Source organism: Vidua macroura, chromosome 8 (assembly GCF_024509145.1).
Source record: "Vidua macroura isolate BioBank_ID:100142 chromosome 8, ASM2450914v1, whole genome shotgun sequence".
In the NCBI taxonomy this organism is placed as follows: Eukaryota; Metazoa; Chordata; class Aves; order Passeriformes; family Viduidae; genus Vidua; species Vidua macroura.
In genome coordinates, this window is record NC_071578.1 from 13,555,383 (window position 1) to 13,579,282 (window position 23,900).

Consider the following 23,900-nt stretch of genomic DNA (forward strand, 5'->3'; position numbering starts at 1 on the left):
CTCAGGCCGCCAGCTCGGGGCTGGCAGCACCCACAACCTCCGGGGCAAGAACGACCCCCCCCCAGACCTCGCGGCTGTGCCCGGGGGAGCTGAGGGAAGGCAGAAGCCGAGGGGGGACAGCCGGAGAGGGGAAGGGCCCCGAACGAGCGCGGGGCCGCGGCCGGGCAGGGCCGCGCTCCGCTCGGCCGGGCCGGAAGCGCATCCGGGCGGCGGGCGGAAGTTTCCGCGTTACCGCGGCGACGGCGCGGCCGCCATGGCGGTGCCGAGCTGGCTGGAGCGGCTGCGGGCGGCCGGCAAGACGGCGCTGGTGCAGGACGGTAACCGCGGGCGAGGGTCGGGATAGCCCTCGACTGCCCCCGCCGCGGGGTGTGGGGGTGGCCCTGCAGCGAGCGGGCGCGGAGGGGAGCGCGCCTGGGCACAGCCCCGCACCCCGGGCAGGGCCCCAGGGAAGGACACACGGCCACCAACGCGGGCAATGGGAACGGGGTCCCGGACAATGGGATAGGGCCCCAGACAGTGGGACACAGCCCTACACCCAGGGGTAGGTGTATCCTGTTTCTTCTCACACCTGCCTTGCCTCTAGGGAAGCGGAAGATCCACTACTTGTTCGAGGATGGGAAGGAGATGGCCGAAGAGTACGACATTAAGACTGGCCAGTTAATAAGTAAGTGGTGCTCTGCAGGGCAGTGGGTCTGTACCCTCAGGGCTGGGGTGTTGAGATGGACCACCTGGTCAGGAACAAATCATCCCTGCCTATTCTGGGAGACAGTCATGTCTGTAGCAGAATTTTGTAGGGACAGAAGTAGGGTCCAGCTTGCAGCCAGGGTTCTCTGACTTTTATGGCATAGCAGACCTTGCTTTAGCCCAGGATTTCCCCCAAACATCCCATCTGTCACAACATGGATGGACTAGATGGGATTGCCATCACAGTTGCCAGGCACCAAGTCTGTACCACATGAAGGGCTGAAATATGCTTTTTGGTGGCTTCTGCTACCACAAACAAAGTGTTGTTTATAACTCTTGTCCAAAACCACATCAGCTGCAGCACAGCACCTGTCGCAACCCCACCATGGCTTCAGTACCAAGTAGCAAAAAAGAGGCATTCAGCACAGAATTTCTGACCTAGGAATAGGCCAACTAGCAGATCAACTCACACCAAAGTCAAAATTACTGGAATTAAGATACATATATTCATATCATCTCAGTGTGCTGGGCAGCTTTGGCAGTCAGTTGCTGGAGTTCTTAGAGAGCAGAAGAATGAAAACCCTTCTTCTCTCTTCCCCAGGTAGAAAATGGCGAGAGAAGAACACCCTTGGGGGCACCGGCAAGTGGCAGGTGGAAGTGGGAGAGCCAACCTCGCCACTCCTGGGAGCACTGGAGTCAGAGCTTATAACAGAGAGCAGTTCAAATGTATGTAAGGGTCTGCACCTAAAACTACTTTTGTCTTGTGCTTACAACAGTAGTTGGTAGAGCACAGGTCACCAAGAGACAGCCTTAATGCACCCAGCACTCTGCTACAAATCACCCCAAAACTGCAGGGCTGAGTAGAAAGAAGGCACAGCTTAGGTTTTTTTGGAGTCTTCAAGAGATTTGTAGTTTCCTTAAGTAAAGAAACTGTACTGTTGTGTTGGCCAACTACTATCCTGTCTTGAAAGAGCAGGGTGACAGGAATGCCAGTGGAGTATAGTCAGAGGATAGAAAACAAAGGTGATAGCAATGAAAGGCACAGGCAGTGCATAGCAGGCTGCTCCCTAATAGGGCACAGCTTGGTTCATCTTCACACCCCTCTAGCTGAAGGTGCAGCTGTTTTAGTCTCTCATTATCTTTTCAGAAGCTGTGCTTCTGAAACACAAGCACAGCTCTGCACCACAAATTGGGGCAGAGCTAGGACTGAGTCCAGCAGGTTCCTAGAGCAGGCAGAGCTCAGTATTTGGTTGTCTGTGAGGAAGAGGCCCCTGTAACCCTGTACTGCAAGGCTTCCTCACTGTTCACTTTCAGTGTCCTGCAAGCAGTGCCCTGGGACACAGCAGAACAGCCCTAGCTGTAGGAAAGTGGTGCTCAGGCAGCTTCTTGAGTTACTCCTTAATGCTCCAGTGTGAAAGAAAAGCTGTTCCCATGTGGAGTCTCACAAGGTAGTACAGGAAGGAGACAGGGAGGAGAGGAGACAGCTGGAGAGGCCTTGCTAAAGGTACTTGTTTGCTGTAGCCTATCTTCATGAGGAAGGATACCCTGAGCAGCTTCCAGTGGCGGATCCGTAACCTTCCCTACCCCAAAGAGGTCTACAGTGTCTCCGTGGAGGAGGAGCAGCGCTGCTGCGTCATCCGGACCACCAACAAGAAGTCAGTAAGGACAGCACTGCTGGTGCTGACAGTCCCTTGGGGTGGGCTGGCACAGGGAGCAGGCTAGTGATTGCACAGGGGGCTGTCCCCTCTTCTGTTCCCTGTGTGCAAGGGCTGAGGGGCCTCACCTTGCAGCACATGTCTCCTGCTGCCCAATTTCCACTCCCAACTGCCTCAGACACATTTACAAGTAGGGCCCCACAAACTCTGCACTGGCCATTGCAAACTCATCTTGGCTCCTGTAGGGTGGTGCTTGCGCTGTTCTTACTGTCAGATGTCATTTTCTTAGAAAAATAAAGTAAGAGTCTTGCAGGCCTCTTGAAGCTAGAACATTCCATTTTCTCCCTCCGATTTAGTCACTGCATCTCAGAATGCTGCAGGATTCAACATGGATAGCAAAGTCGTGGGCACCCAAACAGATCTCCCTGCACAAACATGTCTGATAGTGATGTGATCTGGAGGTAGCAAGCAAAAAAGACAGACTGAATCTGGGAAGGAAGTGCCACAGTGTTCTGCCAAGAGAGATTTGAGATGGGAGGAAGAAAATGGAAAATGCTGTTAAAGCCACATCTTGTAGTGTGTCAATATATGGCATCTCACATGGAATGAAACACACACTGTGTCCCAAAGCATCTACAGCCTCAGATAAGCCAAGATGAGCTGTAGTATTGGGGAGTGCACTGGGAATGAGCCTTGGGAGCACAAGGGAAGGTGATGGAAGTGGCTGTAGGTGGTGCTGTCGGCACAGAACTGCGGCCCCTCTGCTGCCGAGGGCTTCGAGACGCGGCACCCGCGAGTCTCCCGGCAAAAGGCTGCTGGAGCTCTGCACATCAGCATACCTGGGGGCTCAAAACCAGAAGGCTGGGAAGAAGGAAGTTAACCCATAGAAACAGCAAGCAATTACAGCTCTAATATAGAAAGATGTTGGCCTAAATACACACAGAGGGATTCACAGAATAGTGGTGCTTTAGTAGGGAGACCCATGTAGCAAAAGAATGAGATTCCCATCAGTCACACATGGATATCCGTGGAGCTAGGACAGGAATGGAGTACTTGATCCTAAATCCAACCACATACCGTCACAGACATGCTTATCTACTCGCAGTCCTACTGATAGTGGTGTGTATGTGGGAACTTCCTGCATAGATGCCATAAGGTTATGATGTAGCACTGAGGCTTTACCTATGCCCTACCTGACTTCTGGCTTTTTTGTACCACTCTCAGGAGAGTCTTCCATGAGCAGCTGACACTTGTTCTCTCACAGACTAGTGCCAGAGGACCCAAGAGCAACTCATGGCCTGTGTCTGACAGTTAAGGACTTTTAGAATTAAAGCTGAAAGCCACTTCACTGAGGACAAGAATGACGTTGCTGTCAGTAGGGAGCAGGGACAGACACCAGCACTAGCACACTTAGTACAGGCTCCAGGATATCTTAGATCATTTCTCCTGGGTCTCGGCCAGGGCAAGGCACCACTCAGCAACTAATTCCAAGATAGCAACAACAGCATGGAATCCACAGAGAGAGCGCACATCACTATGGAAGAGAAAGGAAGCCTCGGAGCCTCTCCAACCCTTGGAAGTCAGCCATGCTGCTTCTGAGCAACAGAGCTGTGCTGACCGCCAGCCAGAGGCACAAGTAGCAGGATGGGCTGCCAAGTCACTACTGAGTAGCTCAGCTCTAAATTCTCGGCATACCAGTAGCAGTTTTCCCTACGGGCTACAGAAAGTGGGTTTCCAGTAGGAAAATAACAGAGGTGATTTCACATACAAACTGGATCTCGGGCCAGGACTTGGGGCTTAGAGTGTAATACTGCCCCTTGGCCATGGGGTGAGAGGAGAGGGCAGAGAATCAGCCTGCATCGGCTGGGATAACCACCCATCAGCTACCTCCCCAGCCCAGACAGGAGCTCTTCACTTCCACCAGTCGCTCTGTTCCCTCTGGCCACGGCAAGGGCTGCTCAAGTGGGATTTGCTTAAAACCTCTTGCTGTAAAATAAATCCATTAAACTGAACTCTAAAAACAAACCTAGAAAGCCACCTCCCCGAACGCCAAACCTGATTCAATTATTGTAGTGAGAGGCAGTGGTAATGTTAGGAGGAGGAGGGGTTGGTAAGGCAGATCTGGTTTCCTTTGATCTTGTCACAGATTTTAGTTTAAGGCCAGCCAAAGCCATTCTTCTCCTCTTCTCCTTAGTCCTGGGGCAGCAGAATGCTGCTGTTTCATTGATGACTCCCAAGGCCCTTTGAAACAGTGGGTTTTTTCTGTGTACTGCTTTTTTTTTTTGTCTAATCGGTAAGAAGTTAACACTTCCTTAACATGTCTTTGTGTTCATCTAATCTCTGCTGTTTAACCTTTGACATCTCCCTTATTATCCATGTCTGCCACCTTTTCCAAATACCGACAGCAGTGACAACACAGAACGGTTTGAGCCCTGCGGTAACAAGCCGTGTACATTCCTCCCACTGCACCGGGAAAGCCATTTGCCCTTTGTAGCTGTTTTCACCGTGACTTGGAAAATAAACTGCAGTTTGGGCAGAGGTAGCTAGAGAGGCCAAGCCTCACACACAGATAGCTGAATTGAGAACCACCCCTCCTGGTAGCAGCCACTGCCTATTCCCACTCTGCTCCACGCACCTCAGTACCAGCTACAGGCCAATTCCTTGGAGAGGCTTGCCCACAATAGTATTGGAAGAGACTAAGAATCCAGCCATGCCTCTGGGTGGGTATAGGACCACAAGCCAGTGTATTTGGTGCAGCCCCAGAGAGAAGCAGTAGATGCAGGGCAAGCAATGCCAAGCACAGAAGATCTCAGGCAAACACAGACACAGGTCTACAGGGTTCTGGCTCCAAAGTCTTAGGAAATCTCTTAGCTGGAAAAACCTCTCTGTACTCTGCTTAGATGTGAGAGGTTATTGGAAGACTGAGATATAAACCAGGGAAGGAACAACTAGGAGAGCTGTAAGTGCAGAGGAGCACCACAGCCACCATGCAGGAGATGCTGCATGGAGATGCTGCAGAGCAGAGGCTCAGGTGATTGTGGGCATTTACACCTGGAGATCTGTGCCTGGGGTATGTATGAGCACCACCGTGCCACCAAAGCAAGAAGCTACCTAGGAAATAGAGCAAGAAGTTAAAAAGAGGGGTTTAGGAAGGATTGCATCACAGTAAGTCATATGGCACAAGAGCTTTGACAGCTATTTTGACAAAAGCTAAAGGAAGCTGTTACTAGCAGGGAAAAAGACAAGGAACACCTTGGTAGGGCTGAGTAGTCTAACCATAGCTGGCACTACACATACAGGCAAGCTGGAGGGACCAAGCCTGCTGTCACACACCAAAGCTCTTCAGGACTTTGCCAGCTCTGGTTTGCAGTTTGGAAGTTTGTTTCTAGTGCTCCTGCTAACCTGGGGGCACCAGCAGGCACACAACATGGCATAAGGGCCTTCTGCCAACCCTGAGAGGTCTGTCCTCATGTACACTTTGTAGACCAGCAGTCTGTGTCTCAGCACTCCTGGTGTCAGAACAGAAACCCCACCTTCCTTATTTCTGTCTCCTCTCTCATTTGTAGGTACTATAAAAAGTTCTCTATTCCTGATCTGGACCGATACCACCTCCCCTTGGATGCAGCTGCCCTGAGCTTCACCCATGCCAACAACACTCTGATCATCACGGTGAGGTTTTAACCATGCAGATCAGCACTCTTTATGTCCACAAAGAAGCTAAAGTTCTTACACGTGGGGAAATGAGGCAGAGCTGAGGGTCACCCATACAGCTCCTTCTCTGTCACACAGTCGGTGGGAGTTTCAGATTACACTGGGCATGCTGACACTAGCCTAGAGATCCCTAGTGGCAGGAGAGGCCCTGCTTGCTGCTCAAGGTGACATGCAGGTGGAAGAGTGTCTATCATGCCCTGTTTACCATGTATTCCCTCCCTCAGGCCTGAGCAAGTCTCCACTCTCAGTGACACTAAGTTTCTCTTGTCTCAGAGCATAAAAGCCCAAGGATCTGCTGCACTTGGAGGTCTCGGAGTCTTAAAACAGAATAATAAAAAAATAATCACCTGTTGCTTTGTGTCAGAGAGGGAATACTTCCACACACATGGTGGAAGCAAGAGACTAGCAACATGGACACACACTTTTTGTTGCAAGGAGCAGACAGATGCTTTTGAGCAACAGGTGTTTGCCTTATTCAATGCAGAAGTCAGCTACACAGAGGGCACACCCTCCATGAGAAACCTGGCAGTAGATCTGGGCTGCACATGCAGAGGAAATGGGCCAGGAGGAGCACCTTGAGTCCTCCTGAGCTTCTGTTTGCTGCTGGCCAAACCTTACAAAAAGCACCTGCATCCACCACTAAGCTGCAGCTGGGTGAGAGACCTCTGAGGGGAAGACAGAAGAACTGCAACTCTTACTTCTCTCTGCATTAAAAAAAAAAACCAAACCAAACATATTATATATATATATATATATATATATAAACCACTTGTGAGCATATGATCAGTGAGCACAGCAAGGATCTGCTTGCCAGGATATTCCAGAGGGGTTGGTGGGGGCCAGGATTCCACACCTAACTGGAAAGTTTTACTTGCATTGTAAAAGACACTCCAGAACTTGGCAAATGTCTTTGGCTTGATGGCACCACCTCTCTAAATGGGCTTCAGAGGCTGCTGGTAATGACAAGGCCTCCCTTGGCAGGAGGGCCCTTGCTGGGCTGGCAGCAACAGGTTGCAGTTGGTCTGCTTGGAGCAGAGACTGAACAGGAGTTCAGGAGTGCTAAGGGCATTTCTCTGTGTCCTACAGTACCAGAAGCCAAAGGAGATCCTGGCTGCAGAAGAACAGCTGCAGAAGGAGCTGAAGAAGATAAAGGCAGCTAACAGTGGGGATGGAGACTGTAAGACCCAGTAGGCAGTGGCTGCTAAGAGGTTGAGGTGAGGGGCAGCTCTCTGGCACAGCTTCATGGTATTTATTTTGCCTTATCTAATAAAAATGTTGTTGTTGTTAATAGAGACATTTGGAGGAATCTCTGTAAGCCCAGGAAGATGGCAGGGCAGTTGACCTGTCTGCTGCCTGGCCTGCTGATTTATGCAGACATTTCATAAAACCATAGAATGGTTTGTGTTGGAAAGGACCTTAAAGATCATTTAGTTCTAACCTCCCTGTCATGGGCAGGGACACCTTCCACTGGAACAGACTGCTCAAAGCCCCATCCAACCTGGCCTGGAACATTTCCAGGGATGGAATGATCCTTCTATGAATTGTGGGAAGCTATAGTATGCAAAGGAAGCACACCACATCCACAACCAGCAGCCCTGCCCCCATCCAACATGACACCTTGGGAATTCCCCATCTGCCACCATTGCTGAAGGCAGTAATGTTTGGAAAACAAGAACTCTCTCCTCACACCCGTTACTTGCCTGGGATGTGCTTGGAAGCAGCTCCCTCCTGTGCAGTTATGTGGCTCCTCCATGCAGTCAGAAGGATGCTCTGGTGACTTTGGTATCTCTGCAAACAGCATCAATGTTTGGACCTGAGTGGGCACAGCCTATGAAACAGGGTAAAGAGGAAGACACGCAGCTTCTTCCTTAGTGCCAGTCATCCACAATGTGGCAGGGCTGTGCAGAGGGCAGGAACCAACATGCAGCTGCCTCCAGTTGCCTGGCAGGAAGGGGAAGCAGTGGCTGGGTCACTGGCCAGCTAAGGAGCAGCAGCTGCCCACCCTTCTGTGAAGGCACAAACATGGACCATTGCAAGCCTCACTGCAAAGGGACAACCCCAACAGTGCTGTTTTACCAACTCCTCCAACAGCCATGCCCTTGCTTAGATTTCTGAATGTTGTTCCATCCCAGTTCATACTTGAACAGTCACTACGCAAGCCTACCCCTTACCTTCAAGTGAGCTGCTCTTGGGCTCCTAACATAGCTCCCCTGATGAGGCTGCTTTCAAACCATGACAATTCCTTAGAGTATGGGTCTCCAGCAAACATATTCCTCCAATTCTTGTGCATCACAAGGGAAGAACAGCCTCTTGACAGTGGAAATGAACATACTAAGTTCTAACAAAGCACCATGCTGAGTGGCTCACCCTAGGAGTGCTCTTAGTTTGTGATGAAAACCTCTCCTCTACCTATCCAAGACACCCAAACTTAACCAAGTAGGGTTCACACACTTCCTTCCCCAAGGAGGGCCAGACCCCAGACACCACTCACAGCACATTATCCACATCCAATCACACAGCACAGAGCATGCTGAAAGCTATGGTTTTTCAGAGACCCATGTCAGGTTCAGAAGGATGACACAAAAAAAGAGCAGAGCCCACTTGAATGTGTCTACAGGATCCTAGTACATCACATCCAGCTGTTCATACTAGTCTGATTTGCTGCTTCATTATGCAGGTACCAAATGAGTCACAGATCCTACTTTTTGAATTCTTGTTTGAAAAAGTGACAGGAGATGCAAGCTCCCAGGAACTGCCTTCAGTGCAGCAGTGTCACAGGGTCTAGCCAGAGAGTGAGATCTATTAGACATGGAGATCAGCATCTGAAAATAGCTCCATTCTCCCCCCCACCCACCCAGGCCCCTGCAATCAGCAGGTAACATCACAGCTCCTTCAGAACTTGAAACAAAACATACAATCTCTTTTGTTTCCTTTCAGTTTTATTTAGCAAAACATGACCATTTCAGCCCTGCCAAGTGCATAGCCTGACCTGATGGCCAACTTGGGGAGGCACACTGAAAGCAGGGCTGGCTCTGCCTTTTAGCTCAATTGTTACTCTTGGCTGTGAAGGACAACACAAGCAGCTGTCAGAACAGCCAGTTAAGGAGAAAGGTGGGCCTCGCTCCAGGCACCTTTCCCTTCCACCAAATCAGTTCACCCCACACACAGCCTAGTCTTACTTCATATGCTTAGAGCTTGGCTGATCTCAAACTGACCAGCACACAGCTGATGGGGCATCCTGGCTCAATTTGCCCCTTAAATGATGTATCCACAGGAAAAAAAAACAAAGGGAAAAGAAAAAAAGGAACACAGTTAATAAAACAATTCCCGACTTGCATAAAATAAAAAGGGTAAAGGACAATTGGCCTGTTATTTTCACTAACAGGCAGGTAAGGTTGAGAAAGTTTGGCCCTTTGTGCACTCTTCATTGTAGCTTTCTGGCAGGAAAAAAAGTCCCTTCAGAAGCCTTGTGGGCCTTTCTCACCTCTCCTGCCCTGCAATTCCCTGAGCCAAGTGTCAGCTCTGCTGAGGTGGGGTCACCAGAAGCAGCTGTGGTGCCCTTCACGAGGCTGTGAAGTCCAGGACGTGCAGGGCTGATGCCAGGGCAGCGTACAGGTGGGTGGTACTGAAACGGAGGCAGTACACTGGGCTGCTGGTGGGTGAAGACAGGTGAAAGCTCTGCAAAAAACAGGAGAATTAACCTTTCTGAAACAAGGTCAGCCCAAAGATGCTGTCTGGTGTTACAGATCCAAAGGCTGAGATGTCTGAGAAAGCAGGTTTTCCTGCATATAGGTTAGGTTTGCCATGGTGGACTAGCCCCAAAGACAGCCCAGCAGCCCCTCTTTCTTCTTTCCACAAGGCATGCACACTGGGCTGCCAGAGAACAACTGAGAAGCTCTGCTGCTGCTCAGTCTCCCACTGGTGCTCACCTGCAGGCACTGAGTCTGCCGCTTATCCCAGAGGCGCACCACACCGTAGTAGGAAGAGCCGCTGGCAATCATATGGTTCTTATCACTCCTTATGCAGTACAGGGCACTGTCATGGGGCTCTTCCCACTCCTGGACGCACTTCCTGCAAGGGCAACACAAACCAGAGCAGAGCCTTCTCCATCCACTCTGCCTGAAGGAGCTAATTCAGTGAGAGCTGAGTTCCCAGACACTGCACAAGGACAGTGCAGGAGCCTTATGTGGACCCCAGACGCCGGCAGGGCAGGCTCACCTGGTGCTGGTCCGTATGTCCCAGTAGCGGATGTAGGTGTCATACCCACAAGAAAGGAGAAGGGAGGGCGTTTCGTAGAACACATCCAGGACTCCAGCTCCACGGTGGAAGTCAGTCCCTAAACAGGTCAACAGCTGACCACTGCAATGAAACACATTAAGGGAAGAGTCATTCAGAGCAAAAACCCCTTCCAGTTCAGCTGGCCAGAGCAGAGATGGTATCACAGAAATCTTCCAGATCTCATTTCTGTGATATAACAGAATACAAAAGCCCACACAGTTTTCCTCTCCCAACCCCAGCTTCTGCTACTGGTTGGGCCACTAACCATGAAGGGTCATGAAGGGTGACCAGCAGGAGTCCCAGCTGAAAGAGGAAGAGCCAAGGTACAGACGCAGCTGACCCCCAGCAGAATGGGATCCTGTTCCCTGGGAGAAGTGACCAGTATTCTGAATTATATGGCTCCATTTCCATAGGAGACAACTCCCAGCTTAATCAGACTCCAAATAGTCTGCAAGAGCCATTTACATGTTCAATCCTATCCCATACTCTGTCCTTCAAAATACTGTCCACTGGGGTATTTCCCTAGATCTTTGACACACAGCACAGATCCACAGGCAAATCAGACTTTCCCAACCCAGTCTGCCATGGCTGCTCTCCTCAACCCCCTCCAGTTATACCACATTCTACAAACACCATATCTGGGGCTGAATGCGATAGGTCAAAAGCAACCACCCCAATGATCAGTCATCTGGAGATGACCTTCCAAAGGCTAGATTTTTCTCCTTTTTTTGATTCTTTCCTCCTTTTTAATTCCTTGCCTGCAGTGAAAGCAAAAGCAAGATCTCCATGAAGCTCTATGCTGAGTGCTTTCTGGTAATATCACCCTGCTGCTTGTTTATATGCAGAACCAGCAGCTCACCTGGTGGATGGTGCCTGGTGAGGTCCCAGCCTGTCAGACTTCAAGAAGAAGTTTGAGCTGCTTCCCTGGGTCACACGGAATTGCATTAGGTGCATGGCATAGCCTGTCCCAGTGTCATTCCACCTGCTGCAGCAGCCAGTGGTATTCAGACATGACAGACTCTTGGGAATGGAGTGGGCAATCTGCCCAGCTTCTTGAAATGGCCACCTATTGCAAACTCTCCTTTCTTCCTTCTCCTTCTCCTCACACCCTCTACATCAAAAATGCTGGATACAATAAAACCTGAAGCACCTGCTTTTCAAACTCTGCTGCATGGCCACCCCTCACCAACAGCCTCCTGGTTCTCAGGACAATGAAGCAGTCCTGAAAGCCAACAGCACGGATCCCGCAGTGGGGTCACTCTCAGCATCTCCCTCCATTATTTTGTTACATTCTGCTCCTTGATCCAGCATCACACAGTTCTGAGGCACATCGCCAAATGCCTTAATTCTGTCTGTAATCTGGGCTAAAGCCCTCGTCAGGGGATAAAGACCACACAAAAGGAGAAATAGAGTCCTGGGAGATGTTAAAACAAGTAAACACCTTTGTGTCAGGAGAGAGAAATCGCTGATAAAGCAGATTAGCGCCTCGAGCCCTGGTGTCCCCAGATCAGAAGGCGAGCCCTGGCCGATCTTTGCAGCCAGCACGCTTCTATGATCACAGAGCTGGCGGCATGCTGGGGCCAGCCTGTTTCCCCACAGTCACTCTCCAAAGAGCAGATTATGTAGAATAACAATTTCTTTGTGGCTGTGTAATTCCCTCCGTGACCGTGGCTGTGGGCAGCTACATTGGACCTTGATGCCAGGGCCCTAGCAACCATTTAGAGAGGCCAACCAGCCCTAGCAATGGCCCCCCCATGCAAACCTCTCGGACAAGCTTTAACATCAAGTGCATGAATTAATCCCCCCCAACACGAATCCAGGGGTGCTGGCTTATTGGACTTTGTGTTTCTTCAGGCAAGGAATCGAGGGGATTCCAGGCTTCAGCCCTTTGCAACCTTCTCACAATACATTAACCCTTGGAAGGTTACTCGTAAACCAACCCAGCAGCAATTCTGCACCTGTCTGTGGGTTGAGAGGTTGAACGTGGTTTCAGCACCGTGAGCAAGAGCAATGGAGTTTGGTTGGCACTGATGGGTCATCAGATCTACCGTGGAGTGAGACATGGATGGACATGAGTGCTCTGGCACTCCCCCACCCTTCCAAGCACACAGATCCCCTCTATCTGCCATTCTGCAAAGCCAGCAGGACAAATGGACATGCACATAGCCCTTATCAAGGCTTCTGCAAAACCTTCTTCATCCTACAAGACGTACGTGTGGCCCAGAGTTGTAAGACATACAACAGAGGTATGAGAGGAGTCAGCTGCTCTCCCGGATAAGAATCCTTGGACGACCTGTGAGACGTGTAAGAGGCCAGACTGCCCAACTGACAGAATCTTCTGCCAGTTGCTCAGGCAGGAGCAAGGAGTTACTCCCAAGAGGTGAGCTACCCCAGCAAACTCTAGGCAGCACCAGCAGCTTGGAGCCTGAGCACCACCGAGATGCTTCACTCCCATTGTTTCTCCATGCCTTTACACCTCACTGCAGTGGTACCCAAGCACTTCAACAGAGTCACACCAGTTTTCCTCCCTCTGCTTACATTTCCATCCCAGGCAACAAAAATGAAAGAAAACGCAACCAAAAAAAAAGGAAGCAGAAAAGAAAAGAATTGGCTTTTCTCTGTAGGCATAAAATGAGCACAGATACTTGGAACTTACTGCAGCAAAGTAAACCTTGCTTTGCTGGTTTGTTAATCAGTTCAGTTCTCCTGGCCCAAGAACAGGTCAGCCAAAGCAGCTCTCAGGTGGGATCTTCAGCCCTTGGAAACAGGAGCAGCTCTTTGGCAATTTACAGAGGCAATGTGGTAGTTGCTACAGTGAAACACTTAACCATCTGGCACCAGGGGAAAATTTACTGTGCTCTACACTGGGGACACAAACAAAACACTGATGTGTTCTGGCATAGGCACACTTAAGGTGAAAAAGATACAGAACACGATTAGTATTTCCCCTTTATTCAGCAGATTAAGGTGTCTCTGGACAGCTATCACCATGCCAGACTAGCTCTATGTGCCTGCAGCACACATAGCCATGCTGAGCCCATGCTAGGAAGGGAATTCTGCCACCACAACTTTTCCAGTCTTGGGATCACAAGTTAGTGCCCACAAATTGTCCACTCTTGGTTATCCCAAATAATCCCTTCCCTCAAACCTCATACCTGAACAGCTTCCCCCTTTCTTGGGAGCAAAACCCACAGTTAATCCTTAATAACCCATAAAGGATCAAGATAACCCATGAATTGGCAACAGAATAGCAGCAGCTACACCAGCACATCACCAATGGTTTCTAATAACTTAGAGGGACAAAAGATACCTTCTCCATGAGGGACAGAAAGAGATGGCATAGCTATCTTGGACCTTTTTCACCAGCATCAGCCAAACACAGCAGGAAACAGCCACGTTCTTTCATTTGTGGTCCCTTTTTCACCTGAACACCTTTCAAATCCCAGGTAGGCTGATCCTCAGCTTGTCCTAGTGCTTCAGACACCCTGTCCTTGTTACGGGCTCTGAAGGTTAGTCAGGAAGTGTCTGTGAAGGCCAAGCGAGCCCAAACATGGAAGGGCCACACCATCTCCCCACCCTGCCATGGCTCTCCAGCAGTAGCAAGTAGCTGTTTTGCTCCCAGGCCTTCTTCAAGCAAGCCAGGTAGTTACCTGTGCAGATGGTTGGAGCTTTGCTTGTCTTTGTACTGAACAGCCTGGGCCAGATAGTGCCCGTGTTCAGTCCCAGTGCTGGGTGGCACCAATAGAAACAACTCTGCACCAGGGGAGCTCTGTGAGGCAGAATCACAAATGTGACAGCGCAAGTTTTCTGGAAAGACCACTCTAGAGCAAGAGCTCTCAATTTCAGCACTTTAACCAAAAACCACCTGGGCCAATGCGGCACCTACAAAGACACAAGTAAGCCTCGAGTGGTGAGGAATCTCATAATATTCCTAATGTTTCATACTTCCTGTTAAGCATCTAGACAGACTGAATAATACGGGCAATAATCCAGAACCTGCCCAAAAGGAACAGAGCCAGAGCAAATCCAGCAGCCTATTCCATCCCTAGTACAGGAAAACTGTTGGCACTAGGCTCCGGACTCCTTGGTGATAGAATAAGATGTTTAAACCAAGTCAACGTGCCTGGTAAATGTATCCAACTGATGAGTCTAACAATGAAAGGCATTTTGTTCAGACACTATAGAGAATCCTTTGATTCATCTCAATCAACTTCCAAGTTCTTCAAGACTTTTAAAAATTACTTTTAAAATCGTATATTTATTCAGGATTTCCATATTTCACTCTTTCCTTTCCATGCTAGAAATCTAGCCATGAGCATATTCTCCTGATACCTCCAGAAGACAGGCAGCATGGAAGAAAAGTGAAGAAACAGTCTGGTTTCTTTAAGTTCTTGTTCTTTTTTTGAAAACAGCTTCAAGTTCTATTCCTTCTCAATCACTAATATGAAGACAAAATAAGATCAGTCATGACAGAGCCCAGATGGTTACTTTCCAGATAACCCATGGGATGTTGCTTCACCAAGTTAAAGTTATATACGGCCTCCTAAGCCACTGCAACTATTTGTGTGGCCATAAAAGCTCAGGATCTCCCTGAGATCTTTCTGATAGTCAGAGTCCAAAAGAAGTCTGCACCTTCCTCCCTGGAACCTGCCCATTTGCTGAGTATCTTGCCCAAGTGTCTACAGTACACAAGAAACTACACTCCAAAAGCTGGAACGAAACAACACTTTTCCTCTACCCCCAATTTCCGGTGACTCCAGTTCACTAGAATTGATATTATATAAATATGAGAACACTAGGAGACTGCTGTATTTTGAATGTCTGTTGAAAACAGAGATGTGCAAAACTGAGGACAATTCACTGGCTCTGGAATCCTCATCTGTGAACTATGATCATTCAGCAAAGAGGAGAATCTCTTGCACACAAGCAGATGACTGTTCAGAAACCAAAGAGAGCTGTAAACCAGTATTTCAGCCCCAATAACTATTTGAAACAAGACAGGTGGGAAGTATATACTTTAAAAAAAAAGGTATAAAGAGCCCTGTTCAGTTCCAAACACTGGGATATTTGATTTGAGTATCAAGCGATGAGAAAGTAAAACAAATCAATTTAAAAATAATTTTCCCAAGTGCAGCATTTACACAATTTCTGTCACCCAATTAGAAGACTGCGCCAAAACCAAAGGGAAGAGCTGAGCTGCTGTCTCTTCTAGGTGCTTTGCAATAGCAGCTGAGGCACTGCAGGGATGCAGCAACTCATGCTAAGAAGGAAAAGGCTTGATCAAACAACACCTGTATTGTATGTAGGGAGAAACACAGATCCTTGGCAAAATTATTCTTCTATCGTACCCCAAAGTTGCCCCTGCATTTAGACCGGGCTACTAATTCCTGCAGGGAGGTGTGGGATTGGACTGGGGAATTTTGAGGGAGCATCTCCAAGTGAAATGGCTCAGAGATGCTGTTTCAAGTCATTTTCAGGGCAAATGCCTCTCCCTGATTCCCCAGTGCAGCTGAAGGGACTCGAGGCAGTAGGGGGGAAAGACACCAACGATGGTCTGAGATTGTGTTGAGAGAAGAGACAGAAAAGGGAGTTTTGCCTTCTTTTCTTCTGCTTTCTCTGAATTGGCCCACACACATTTTAAATGGTCCAATAAAAAGATACAATTTCTTTACCTTTCCAGCTCTGGGACCCTGTGAGTTTTTGTTGTTCGGGTTCCCGTAAGGTTAAGTTCAGAGGATAAACTGACACACTGGGCTATGGGAAAAAGCCAGTTTCTTCAAATAAAGCCACAACGGTGCAAAAGAGACCCTGCTGGGGCTTTTATTTGGGAAAACAAACAGAAATGGCACCAAGCCCTTCTGCTTTACGAACCAATTTAACTATAAAACCAATGTTCTCCCTCTCGGGGGTGAGGAGGGGAGAGAGACAGGACACGACAATAGTCCAAAACCTTGAGGGGAAAAAAAAAAAAGAAGATAGGACAAAAAAGGTTGTCTATCCCCTTTTCTTTCTCTTCCATGGCTCCTTTTCTTAGCACACGTGTGTTCTTGTAAAAACGATTAGATTGCAATTTGTATAACATGGTGACCCCCAAATTCAGACATTTAACCCCTTTTCTCTGCAAAGAATGTCAAGAATGTCTTCTCTGTCTTTCTTTCCAACGGGAGGAGTAGGGGGGAATTCTCAAACTGTGATTTCTTGGAGGAAGAGAAAAAGAGGGAGGCGAGGAAAAGAAGCAGGGAATTCTCAAAGCCTCTCGCCTTTCGCCCCACTTGTGTGGGAACAGGCGGCTGTATTGCTCCCTTTCTGGACAGAGCTCTGCAGGCCTCCTTTAGTGGGGAGACAAAAAAATGGAGAGTCCAAATCAAAACAAAGCCATCTGTTTAAATGAGCTACCACTAGCCAGTGACAGAGGGGGTTCCTCATTCACTCCTTCCCATTATTCTCTCTTGCCTCTGTTGATTCTCCCTCAACCCAGGGAAAAATAAAGATTACTTTTGCTTTGGCTCAGAGGGATGAAACTGATTGATGTGCTTGGAGTGTCCAGCCCCCACCCATGCTCTCTGATTGTTCAGGGCCTTGTAAAGTTGTCATAAATATGCCTGAACAAGAGTTCAAAGGCTGCAGCATGCCCTGAACATGCACACATCCAAAAGGCAGGAGCTGGCCTCGTGGTCCTTTCTAGTGAGACAGGGCAAGACAGGCACGGGGAAGAAAGGATTTAGGATAAACACCTGTATGTTCCTCCTCTTACAATGATTTCACATCTAGGTTAAGATGGACCAGAGCCTTCTTAACAAAAAAAAGGGAGAAGATACCCAGCTTATGTGAGAGAGTTCAGAAACATAGTGTCACAAACCCAAAGCCCAACCAGAAATCAGAAAAGAACAATAAGGCTTCAGTTTTGAGAAAATATGCATAGCATGGGAATACATTGCACAGACAAGACTGAAGCTATCCATTACAGACAGGAGACAGAGCTCTGAACACAACAAAGTCTTCTAAAAGGGACAGTCATCCAAGAAACCACCACTTAAGACGCTCCCTGCACCAGCAAGCTTTCTCCAGAATGAGCTCAAGCCGGCCATAGGCCTGGTATCCTGCTTCCAACAACACTCAAAATCTCAAGGTCTGGATTGGTCATTGTGATTTAAAACTGTGTTCAGCCAAGACAGATGCTGAGAAAGAAATGCAAGTCTGAAAGGAATAGGGAACCTCTTTCCCACAGAACCCAGAGGAGTTTCCTTGGCAAAAATAGATGCCTGGCATATGAATCTATAGAAAAGCAGGGCTGGAAAGGGTATTACACATCTACTGCATTTATTCTGCTGCTCTCCAAATCCTGTGAAACTGGTGACAGGATATCAGTGACAGGATAATATTTGCTATTGCTTGTCTTTCCTGTTATCAGACATATGCACCCACTTCTCTGTGACTGGATAAATTCAGTTTAAATGCCTGGGTGAAACAGACACCCCACACTTCTTGGACACAGTTACCTTTCCTTTTGATTTACCAATTCCAGTTCTGAATATATGTGCTTCCTTCACCCAACAGCTCCTTTGGTGATTAAATTAGAGGGTCTCAAGCTTGCATAAGCTTTGGAGTTCAAAGGTGTGGAGAGAATGCTCTTCTACAGAAATTATTTTAGAACACAACACTAAGAAGCCTTGAGCCAAGCTTTTACATTAAAAACTTTTATTGAAAACATTTGGCAAGACTTAAAACTAAGAACTAGACTTGCAGATTTTAATTTCACTCATCTACTTCCACACAATTACAAACTGGAGCATAACAGGAGACAAAGTCAAGAAGGACTGGATTTAAACAGGAAATCATCAGTAGTGATCAGCTGACCAGAGTGTCCAGTGCTACAATGGATGGATTTTGCATACCAAAATGGATGCAGATCAACATAAGCCAAAAGTTGAATAGACAGCACCTCATTCTTTTCCCCTCCATGGCCCAGACAGATGTAACCCAGCAAGGGACCCATGGAAACACACACTAGAGATACAGCAGCAGCACATTAACAAACTTCAGCCAGCTGCTTAAAGATGGCAACACTCATGTTGGCTCTTGGAAAGAAAGAGCACAGTGCAATAACACTATAGGCAGAATAGATTACTAACCTGCTCAGCTGCTGCCTGGCTACCTAAGACTTCTTCCCAACCCTCTGCTGAGGGCACCATCCATACACCTGAATCTCCCTTCTCCTCCAGTCCCAAGTCACTCTCATGAATCCTCTACCTCCCACCTCCCCAAAAGCTGCAGACATCAAAGGCACCCGCCTTGAACACCTGAAGAGCAGGGGGGCCTGATGGTCAAGAAATGCAACTCTGTATCTTCCCCTTCCAAGCACTCTCTATTTTTTTCTCCATCTCTTTGAAAAGGTGGCAGAGATAAATGGAGAACAAAGAAACAAGAAAAAGCCACAGCTCTGGCCCACACCCTGCCTATTACTTAAGGGGGAAGGAACTCTTCCGAAAGAGGAGGAAAAAAATGTGCTCCGACACAATGGCTCAAAAGGCCAGGCAGCAAACCGGGCCACTTTGTACTGCTAACAAGGGAAACCTAATTACAGGAAGAGGGCAAAGAGGGACAGATAAAAGGGATACAAAATTTCAACATCTGTTGCCATAAAGGGATAAGAAGTGGGGAAACGCAAAGTGTCAGTTTGGTGTCAGTGACGGCATAAAGCTACTTTCAAAGGGCTCACGAGCGGGAGAAAAACCGAACAAGAAATTAGAGGGTTCTTTAAAAAAAAAAAAAAAAAAAAAAAAAAAAAAAAAAAGAAAAAAACCAAAAAAAAACCCCAGAAAACAAACAAACAAACAAAATCCCCACTCTGCCAAGAATATCTTCAAAAGGGGGGAGGAGTTGGATAAAGACTGGCTATTTAAAAGGTAGAGGATCTGGGTGGCTTGCAGGGGACAGCTAACTTTGGTTCAGTTTTCAGAGCTCTTCTGCTCTGCAGCATGTCATGTCATGTCACAGGAAAGAACACTGTAGGATTTGTGCATTCAAACTGTTTATAGCATGAAGACTACCATGTAAGACAAATCACTGGTCCATTTCAAATGTCAGGCTTTGCAGAATAGCTCCAAGACTTGCTGCAAAGAGACCTCTGGATTTTTCTACCTTATGAAGAAGCATCCTTGACACAGGGGCATTTGTCTCTTAACGACATGCAAGACCACCCCAATAACATGGGAAGCAACAGTTCTCTGCAGGCAAATGACAAATGCTGGCCTTGGAGCTGTCAGTGGTGCATGACCCTCATCTTCCAAGGAGTTTAAACTCCCAAAGGCAATAGAAAGAATAAGAAAGAGGAGGAGGATCTGAATAAGGTTTCCTTTTCTCTTGCTTGCCATTAAGTGGCTGTTATGTTGAGCCACACACTCACACTGGTAAACAAGACAGGACGGTCTGAATAGAGAAAGGCAGAAGTGAACAGAGGAACCTGTCCTGCAAGAGGGGCAGCTGCCATCATATCCTTCACTAAAGGAAGGACAAGGGTACTTGGAAGAGGACAAGGAGTCAGCAAGCCCTGATACTTGATGCAAGGACACAGGTTAGTATCGTGTGGCCCATATTGCTCACCATTCCCCTTGCAGACCTCTAATCACTGAACTTACAGCTGCTTCTACATACACACACCTTGATCCAGAGTGGGAATAAGTGCACAGCAACTCCCCCACTCTAAAAGCAATCAGATGGCACAAGGTAGCATGTGAGGGGTGAGAGATGTCCTCCACAAGTGCAGCTAGCCAGCTTCAAAAGCATGCAAAAAAAATCTAAATCCTCCTTCATTACAGGAGACAGGGCCAGGTGTAGCAGCAGCTGGAATTTCAGCCATGAGAGACAGTGTTTTGGCATTATGCAGTCATTCCCCTGCTTTAGACTCCCTTGACAATTGCTTGTTGCTGCCTGTTGTGGCTTTGATCCAACGCCATCATCTCAGCAGAGTCAAAAATGAAAGACAGTTGTGGGAGCGGGATGCAGCAAGAGGCGTTTCCTTTCCCCACTAAAAATTTCCTCTACACCAAAACCAATCAAGCCCTTTTCAAAGCACAGGACATATTTACAGGTGAAGATATTATCCCCTTCCTCTTGGAGGGATGAGAATGGCTGCCCCAGGGTCAGGGAACAGCGAAGGTCATAAATACAAAACATACCATGACCAACAGTGACAAGCACCAGCCAAGGACTTATCTGGCCTGGAACTAAGATGATCAGTACACAAAAGGTTATTTAAGCTTTAAATCCTTTTGTAGCATGTTCCAGATCTCAGCTGTTGGGTAAAAAGACCACCTACCCCAATGGAAGAAAATGGCACAGAAACTGTTATACTGTTACCTACTCACCCCTCGATGCAAAGAAAATTGCCCTAACTGAACTAGCTGATCCTGGACAGCACTAAACATCTCAGTGGTGCTAAGGATCCTGTGGTTTTCAAGAACACACCTTATGCATCTTTCTACCCTTCCCATTTTTTTTTTTTTTTTTTTGACAGAGTTACCTGGATTCTGTTCTTAGACATAATATCCTTGCCATGTTCAGCTTCTGTGGGGCAGCCTCTGGGCCCTTTTGTGGCTACAAGAAAAGGGTCAGCAGCAAACTCTGGCTCTGACTGCCAGATGTTATCAGGACACATTGAGCACAGGAGGAGTTTTTAAGTCCTGGGTGGCTCTATGATTTCAAGTTTTCATGCCACACTCTCATTCCTGGTGTCTGACCAGGGAGACAACATTGAAAAGCCTCAAAAGAACAGACAGCATTTCTTACAAGATCACTTCTGGCAATCACTGGAGCCTTTGAAGATGGATCCAAAGCTCTGCTAGGAAGATGAACAGTTTATGGAGAGTCAAGAGCTGGAAGGATGGTTCTGTACCCCCTTTTTGTGAATAACAATATCAAGCCTCAAAGCTAGAGTCCCAGCCATGCTTCCTACTCAGCCTCTTACCCTGCACATGTTGATGAGTCTACCAGCTCACACACAGGTCTCTGCAGAGGAAAAGACCCAGTGGCATGGTGCATTCCAGCTGTGACAGGTGAAGAGGGAAGAATAAGTTTGACACTCTAGCCATTTCAACAGAGACCCAGTGGCCTAGGTTGCCTTGGCTTTTTTATTTGCCTGTCACTCAGGCTTTTACGTTATTGAAAGATCAAACTCCGCTGTGCTTGTTCATTACCTTAATCCTATTTTCTACACAGCTTTATTATCTCTTCAGGCTTCCTTGGGAAAGGCTGTCAGAAAGGCTGGGGCAGGGGGGAGAGGGTTGCCCATCTCCTCACCCCTGTCAGATGCCTCTATTCAAGAACAGCCAGAAGGCTTGATGGGCATCACAGCACAGCCTGCATCCTTCTGGCGTACTCCAAAGGCACCACTGGATGGATCACTAAGAAACATGCACCATAACTAATGCACTGGTGCTCTTTCCTGCTCCAGCTTGTCCTTTGTAGGATGCATTGTTGGGAAATATTTTTGTTACTTCAGAGAAAAAAAACACTGGTTTAAATTTGTATTTGATACAGTTGACTTAAACAATCTAAACTATTTAAACTATAGATTAGAAGGCAACTTGTCCCAGACCTTCCCTGTGTCCACACCAATCCTTCTCCAAATACAGCTCTACTGATATCCCTCAGGCCCCTTCTGCCACTGCTCACCTCAATCCTGACAGCACTCCTTTGGATAATCTGGGCTGTGCCACTCCTACCCAGAGCATCCTGGTCCTGGAAGGCAGGGCTGCCATTCCAATAATCCTGTGAAATATTTGCTATCTGTCCATCACTACACTGAGACCCTCAGGCTGAGAGTTTCAAATTTGTCAGCAGTTGAGTCTCACATTAAGATTTGAGAACGACATTTTCCCAGTTGCTAAGGTCAGCACCTTCACCAAACAGGAACTACTCAAAGACCTCAAATCAGAGGCCACAGCAATTAACCTCCTCAGTGCTTATTAGGACAAAGAGAAGACAACGTGCCTAAGTCACTTCCATAGATAACCTGTTGCCACACATCACCTCTCTGAACTACTGGAATTGCCAGCCAGGACAAGGTGACTTCAGTGCCTGTGTTTGCCTCTGGCTTCCCAGCTCCACAGAGAAGTGGGTGAATGGGAGGATAAGGATCACCTTCCTCACCTCCTCTGGCCGAGGCATCAACAGACAGATGAAAAGGTGGTGTAATGGGTATATTTTGACTGTATACAGGTAATGGGAAGAAACTAGGATGGCTGTGCCATCAACTGGAAAAGCTGAGAAGAAAAGCCAAGTTACTGAACCAGAACCACCCCCCACATATGCCTTTCCACACCAGTTTGCTTTGTCCCCCACTCCACAACACATCTCATCTTCTATCACCCCTTGCCTGTATTGACAAAAGGAATGGTATCCTTTTGCAGCATTTCCAATATTGCATTGTTATTCACTTTTCTTGTCAAGTCCCTCCCTGTAACCTGGAAGCTCACTCACCTCTCAAGGTCCCAGATTCTCAGAGGTGAGATGTGTCCACAGCAGGCTGTCCCTGTCACAAATGAGCTGTTTAAAAAAACAAAGAAACAAACAAAGAACACTTACTAATCCTCATGTTCTGAAGAAAGTGCATGAGCAAGACAGAGAAAACAGGTTACAAGACAGACTTTGAATTCTGGTTCAAGATGATTTCAGCACGTCCCACCACATTTCACAAGGGACAGGCAGCAGCAAAGGGAGAGCTGCCACAAGACACTCACTAGCTGAGCTTCCCAGATGCAGCAGGTCACAACTGCAGAGAATTGGCAGGACATAAAGATGTATTTGTAATACAATGCGAAAACCTAAACAGGAACAGCTGTAAACAACATTTTCAAATGAGTCAGTACAGTATTTAGCATGTTTCATACACAGTTAGTGCTGTAAGCTGCAAAGACCCCATGGAAAATTCACTATTATTTCCTACTTCATGTCTCACTTCTGCTTGTTGGCAACTTCTGAGTACAATCATGAACTGGCTGCAGCATCACAAGCCTAAAGAATCACAGAATAGAGGTCTCTGGTCCAGCCTACTCAAAGCAGGGCCAGTTTCAAAGCTGGATCAGGTTGCCCTTCCCAGTGCTCAGGCATTCCCTGTTAGAGGCAGCACAGCTTTCCTGCAGCAATATCTGGCTCCATTTACACTCTCCATCAGGGCCCATTCCAAAGTCCTCTTGGCAATACCATGTCCCTGCTGCACATGCTGGCTCCAGAGGTCACCTGACACTCACAGGCCTTATATTAGTTCATAAGACATAACAAATCCTTAAAATCAAGCATGAGGAACATGGGTGCTGTGCTCTCCAAACCACACTGCTTGTTTCGTGCCAGCTTCCCATTCTCAGTCCAAATAAGAGGAAGCAGCTCGTACAAGGACTTCTAAGTTACAAATGACCTCTCATAAAGCCATGTTTATTGCAGCTACTGAGAATAAAATGCCAGAACTATGTTTAAGTCAATGCAACAAGGATAGTATGAACACAGGAAATGGAACCTGTTTTAAATAAAAGCCATTTCTATGCTTTGCCTAAAGAACTTCTGCAGTATGACAGA

The 23,900-nt window shown here is 47.7% G+C and overlaps 2 protein-coding genes across 5 annotated transcripts in view; one reads left to right on the top strand and one right to left on the bottom strand.

The window, feature by feature from the left end:
- The first annotated feature begins 211 nt into the window (after window positions 1–211).
- On the top strand, window positions 212–7,338 carry DPCD (deleted in primary ciliary dyskinesia homolog (mouse)). The gene is made up of 6 exons (XM_053983781.1): window positions 212–317; window positions 584–664; window positions 1,286–1,410; window positions 2,206–2,339; window positions 5,906–6,008; window positions 7,137–7,338. The coding sequence occupies exons 1-6, from the start codon at window positions 254–256 to the stop codon at window positions 7,239–7,241; spliced, it is 612 nt and encodes a 203-aa protein (XP_053839756.1). The 5' UTR covers window positions 212–253; the 3' UTR covers window positions 7,242–7,338.
- A 1,637-nt stretch (window positions 7,339–8,975) lies between these two features.
- Window positions 8,976–23,900, bottom strand: part of FBXW4 (F-box and WD repeat domain containing 4) — a 61,056-nt gene continuing 46,131 nt past the window's right edge. For 3 of the 4 annotated variants that reach the window (XM_053984021.1, XM_053984018.1, XM_053984017.1), the window contains 4 exons: window positions 22,809–22,874; window positions 10,269–10,409; window positions 9,980–10,121; window positions 8,976–9,728 (listed from right to left, as the gene is read on the bottom strand). In XM_053984021.1, coding sequence (XP_053839996.1) covers window positions 9,612–9,728; window positions 9,980–10,121; window positions 10,269–10,409; window positions 22,809–22,874 — 466 coding nt within the window. In that variant the 3' untranslated portion in view covers window positions 8,976–9,611. The remainder of the gene's footprint in view (window positions 9,729–9,979; window positions 10,122–10,268; window positions 10,410–22,808; window positions 22,875–23,900) is intronic. The other variant, XM_053984020.1, reaches the window with a different exon arrangement.

Bases quoted from the DNA above. Each gene is read 5' to 3' on its own strand.
- DPCD (XM_053983781.1), top strand. From the start codon at position 254: ATGGCGGTGCCGAGCTGGCTGGAGCGGCTGCGGGCGGCCGGCAAGACG. The intron at 318-583 runs GTAACCGCGGGC...CCTTGCCTCTAG, and splicing joins GACGGCGCTGGTGCAGGACG to GGAAGCGGAAGATCCACTAC. The intron at 2,340-5,905 runs GTCAGTAAGGAC...TCTCATTTGTAG, and splicing joins ATCCGGACCACCAACAAGAA to GTACTATAAAAAGTTCTCTA.